We start from the raw sequence: 4902 nt of genomic DNA, 5'->3' as shown, positions 1-4902 counted from the left end.
GAAACAAGCTATATGAATGGTTGAATGTGAAGCTGATGATGTGCCCTGTAAACTTTCACTCAATCCAAAATAAAAACATTTAATAAAAAAAAAACTTACAAACAACAAGAAAAAAATACCACTGGCCATACTCCTAAGTGGATGAAGTAGTTCAGTCTATAATCCAAGGTACTACTTACCCATTTCTAAATAAAATTTCATGCTGACTGACCAAATGACAAACATAGTGAGTATGAAACTGAATATGGAAGTCAAAATTGTTGAAATGTCATGTAGATGTCAACAATAACTAAAAAGGAAGGGGGCATAAAAACCAAATTGCCTATTTCTTAAAAAATTGTGATGTAAAGAATTATTTAGCAAGTTCACTGGAAATACTTAATATCACATGTTGCACCATAGTGGTTGTAGGAATGTGCTATTTAAATCCATAACAGGCAAATGATAATTATACAGCTTCAATAAAAGAAAACCTGTTTTTTTTTGTTTTTTTTTAAATGTCCTTTTCAGCGGCAAGTTTTCTTCATGTCCTCAGTTAAATGCACTCAGTCCTTGCCAGTAAAACATCTGTTGCCTTCATTTTTAATACAATTTATGTAACTGCAAGGTTACTTAATTAAATATGTAATGGATCTGTATTTAATAACCAGTTCATAAAATTCCAGAAGATCTAGCAGTCTGCTTTCCTGAGCACAATCTCTTTGGTATATCACGGTGGTCACCTCTTCTACATGCCCTGTGTACTCAGCCCAACTGGTCTTGCCCTATTACTGGGATAGGCCAACTTATTCCTGCCTCAGGGCCTTTGCACTTGTACCTTCTGCAAAGAACTCTGTTACTTCTGGTATTCACATAGCTGGCTCCTCCTTAGCATTTAGAACTCAGCTTGAGTGTCATTCTCTCAGAGGCCTCTGTGGTCCCCTAACCCTCCCTCCTAGTTATCATCTCACCCCATTCTTATTGTTCTCATAGCGCATAGTGCATCCCAGTGCCTAGCATGGTGCCTTCATACAGTTGGTACTTCGTAAGTGTTTGCTGAGGGAATGAATGCATCAGCACTGAGCTACACAGGTCTGTGTGTCACGGATATTTCTGGTGATCACTGGCCTTGATTGTTTCTAGAGTCAGTACTGTGCAGATCCTCAGGGAGGGATCTGATCCACAAATTAGCCCCGCCATCCACCCAGGCCTACACTCTCAGAATCTCTGCTGTGGGGCCAGAATAGAGTGTGCCCAAACCCCAATTCAGGGCGCTGCACATCCTGCAGCCAAGCTTGCACATGGCCTGACTTCCTACTGCCCACTGCCATCCTCTGTGACTTTTCAGGTCTCTCACTGTGGGCCCTCTGCACAAGTGTCTTCCCTTCCCTTTCTGAGCATGCATCTGACTCACTGAAGAACTGCTGTGTGCCGCTTCCACCCATACACTCCTGCTCACCCCCTTGGACTTGCTGACAATTCCTCAAGGCATACTCCAGGAGTGAAGGCCCCAGCCAAGGCCATGAGTCCTGTCTCTTCTGAGGGGGGTCTCCCAAGAGCTCCCTTCTTGTCTTGTATCTCTGTGGGATGAGGCTTAGCACTCCCACAAGCCCCCCTGCCTGTCCTTTCCTCCTGCCCATGTGAGGTTAAGGAAGGACATGGGGTGGCCCGTATGGAGCTAGGTATGCCAATTTGATGGCACTTAAGGAAGGATACGGGGTGGCCTGTATGGAGCTTGACCTCTGTCCTGGACTCAGGCTGAATGAGGGAGGGTCTGCACCCCTGGGACAGGGAGAGGAGGTGGGAGTAGGGGCTCTGGGAGCCCTGACAGTCCTCCCCCTCTTCTACCTGCAGTGAACTCGTCCGTGAAGCTGCAGTATATGGACAACATTCGCTGGATCCGAGAGGCTGCCAAGCACCAACTGGTGAGGGGCTTGGGGTCTGAGGAGTGGCGGGGTGGGTTTCAGGGAACTGGCTGAGGCTACCTGGTCACTGCTGCCTGCATCTGACCCTCAAATGAGCTTGACGGACGTGAGTCCTGAGCCCTGAGAGGGGTGGACACTGGACCTGAGTGGCTGGCCACAGTGCCACACCTCCTCACCCACCTCCGCAATGGTGGCCACTAGGAAGAGCTGCAGTAGCATCTTGTCCAGGGCCCTCTAGAAAGTGATGGGACCCTGGGACAGGACAGGACAGCCAGGTAATATGTCATTCTGTCACTCCACAAGCAGTTTTCTTAAGGAGGTGGATTCTGGAGCCAGACTGCTCCACCATGTCCTCAGCTTTGTGACCTCGGGCAAATGGCTGAGCCTCTCTGAGCCCACATGTTCTTCTCTGAGAGGAGGCAGTCATGTGACAGTCTTCGAATATAGGCTGTGGGCAGGATTGAATGGGGCCTTTGACAGTCCTTTCAGTGCCCCAGGCACTGTGTCAGGTGTTCTGTTACATAGACATGTATGTCCTGTCTAGTTTCTGAAGGCATAAATGTGTTGATGTATTGTTCAGATGGAGTCCTGGTGTGGCATTGCTGGTTAATGCACTGGACTGCAAAGTCAGTTTGAACTTCAAGGTCAGTGGTTCAAGTTCACCAGCTGCTCTTTGGAAACCCTGTACAAGGTCACTCTGAGTTGGAACCAATTTGATGGTACTTAACAACAAGTGTGATGAGGAAAACCCATCAGGGAGACTTGGGGACGGGGACTGGTTTATGAAGAGGGGTCAGGATAGGTTTCTCTGAAGCCAGAGGACTGAAAATTAAGGCATAGGGAGCAGCAGATGCTAAGTCCCAAGGTGAGGAAGGACTTGGAGTATAGAGGAACAAAACTGAAAGAGGATATGTGATTCCCATGGCTTTGGTCCCAGATTAGTGGTCAGAGGTCAGGCGAGGACTGCCCTCACCTGCCTGGGCTTCTGTGCTCACACACCCTCTGTTCAAATTTCTGCTTTATCCTCAAACAGTGGTTTGCATGCCCGTGTCAGTCATAGAACCCTTGTGCCAACAAAGGTCTCCCTGACCATGTTGACTTCAAGATGCCCAAGTCTTCTAGGTCAGGGGAAGGTGGGGCTAGTGGTAGAGGTATATTTTGAGCCAACATCAAGTGGATGAGGGGTCCTGGGAATGAGTCGCGAGGAGAGAGTAGCAGAGCCTTGAGGGAGGGGCACCAGCATGGCGATGAGAGGGGAAGGGCAGGGGCATGTGGAGTGACAGCTGGACTCTGCTGCAGGACGTGGACAGAACTCTGTGACTGTCAGTGAGCTATAGTTTTTCAGAGAATGCAGCTTTTCTCCTATGAAACGACAGCCGTCGTAGAAAAGTTATCCTTTTTTAAAACATTCAACCTGGATTCTTTTCGTGTACATGCTTAACAAAGTTGGCAGCCCTCTATTAGTGCCTCCGTCATTTTCTTCTTCTTCTTCTTTTTTTTTTTTTTCTGGATACAAGAAATCTAAAAGTACCTGAAACGCTTATTCATTCTATAGTTTTCCCACGAAGGATTGAGGCAGCTGGCAGTGGTGAAATCAGACTGCTCAGTGGAAGCCTCGAGAAAGGGAGAAGACAGTCAGGTGGAAGATGCTGCTGTTGGTGTCGCCCCTCTCCGGGGATGAGCTTGCAGGCCTGCTGGAGTGGACCCCCTGCATCCTCTTTGGGGAAGCCAGGGCTTCTCATCCTTGGCACTGCTGTATCTGGGGCCTAATCATTCTTTGTCAGGGGGCCACTGTAGAGAGTTTAGTAGCGCCCCTGGCCTCCACCCATGAGAGCATCACCCAGAATGCTTTGCTCATTGCCAAACATCCCTGGTTGAGAACTGGTGGTGGTGGTGGTTATGTGGTGTGGAGTCGATTCTGACTCATAGCAACCCTGTACAGGGTTTCCGAGGCTGTAAATCTTTATGGGAGCAGAAAGCCTCATCTTTCTCCCACGGAACAGCTGGTTGTTTTGAACTGCTGACCCTGAGGTTCGCAGCCTGACTCATAAGCACTACACTACCAGGTTGAGAACTAGTGGGCTGAATAGTGATTCATTCTCTTTTCCTGAACTGCCTGCTACCTCCTGAGACGGGAGTGCTGAGGACAGACACCACACCAGGCTGAGTCCTGGCCATGACTGCTGGCCCTGGGTGACTGGGGAAGGCTGCTCAGCTTCTTTGTAAAATGGAGCTTGTGATGAAAGTAACAGTGTCTCCCTCCCTCCAACACGGGAGCCGTGCTAGGCACCGCCCAGAATAGCCCTGAGTACTTATTGTGGGTGGGACTCAGAGCAGTGCTCATTGTATGGAGCATCCCTACCACCAGGTGGTGCTAGCATCTTCAGGATGAACTCAGATGACAGATTTGGGCGTGTAGGATCTTGGGAGCCCCAGACTCCATGTGGGCCCTGGAGGGCTGGGTGTTAGGACTTGTCTGAGGCCTCCAGGTCTCAGAGCTACAACACCCCTGCAACATCCAACAGGACCTACCTTCCTCAAGGCCATCTGGCTGCTCTTGGCACACTAGACCTGGCCCAGGTACTATCCAAGTCTCTCCCCACTTGCCATGTGCTGACATATCGGCCTCTCTTGTGGCAGGTGGTGGGCTCACAGGCGAGGATCCTGTACTCTGACCAGAAGGGCCGTGTGGCCATCGCTGTGGCCATCAACCATGCCATTGCCCAAGGAAAGATCAAGGTAAGGTGTCCTGACAAGGCACAACTAATGTGCAAATGACAAGATGACTCCAGATAGTGAGGACCCCCCTCCCCTTCCCATTAAAGAAATGAGTCAGGCAGTGAGATCAGGAGAGATGGGGGAGTTAAGATGGTAGTGAGTGGTCAGGATAAGTTTTTCTGAGTTGATGCTGTAGGGCAGAACCCTGAATGGCAAGAATGTGCCAGAACATCTGGCAGAGGGACCTACAAGTATAAAGGTGAAGAAAGGGAACAAGCTT

At 49.3% G+C, this 4902-nt stretch overlaps 1 protein-coding gene across 1 annotated transcript in view; it reads left to right on the top strand.

The window, feature by feature from the left end:
* Positions 1-4902, top strand: part of UROC1 (urocanate hydratase 1) — a 59380-nt gene that overhangs the window by 39748 nt on the left and 14730 nt on the right. Inside the window, exons 15-16 of the mRNA XM_006876222.1 lie at positions 1834-1904; positions 4545-4643. Of these exons, the coding sequence (XP_006876284.1) occupies positions 1834-1904; positions 4545-4643 (170 nt within the window). The remainder of the gene's footprint in view (positions 1-1833; positions 1905-4544; positions 4644-4902) is intronic.

This window comes from Chrysochloris asiatica, unplaced genomic scaffold, assembly GCF_000296735.1.
Source record: "Chrysochloris asiatica unplaced genomic scaffold, ChrAsi1.0 scaffold00367, whole genome shotgun sequence".
In the NCBI taxonomy this organism is placed as follows: Eukaryota; Metazoa; Chordata; class Mammalia; order Afrosoricida; family Chrysochloridae; genus Chrysochloris; species Chrysochloris asiatica.
The sequence above is the reverse complement of the archived record's forward strand: the minus strand, read 5'-3'. Positions and strand labels throughout refer to the sequence as shown.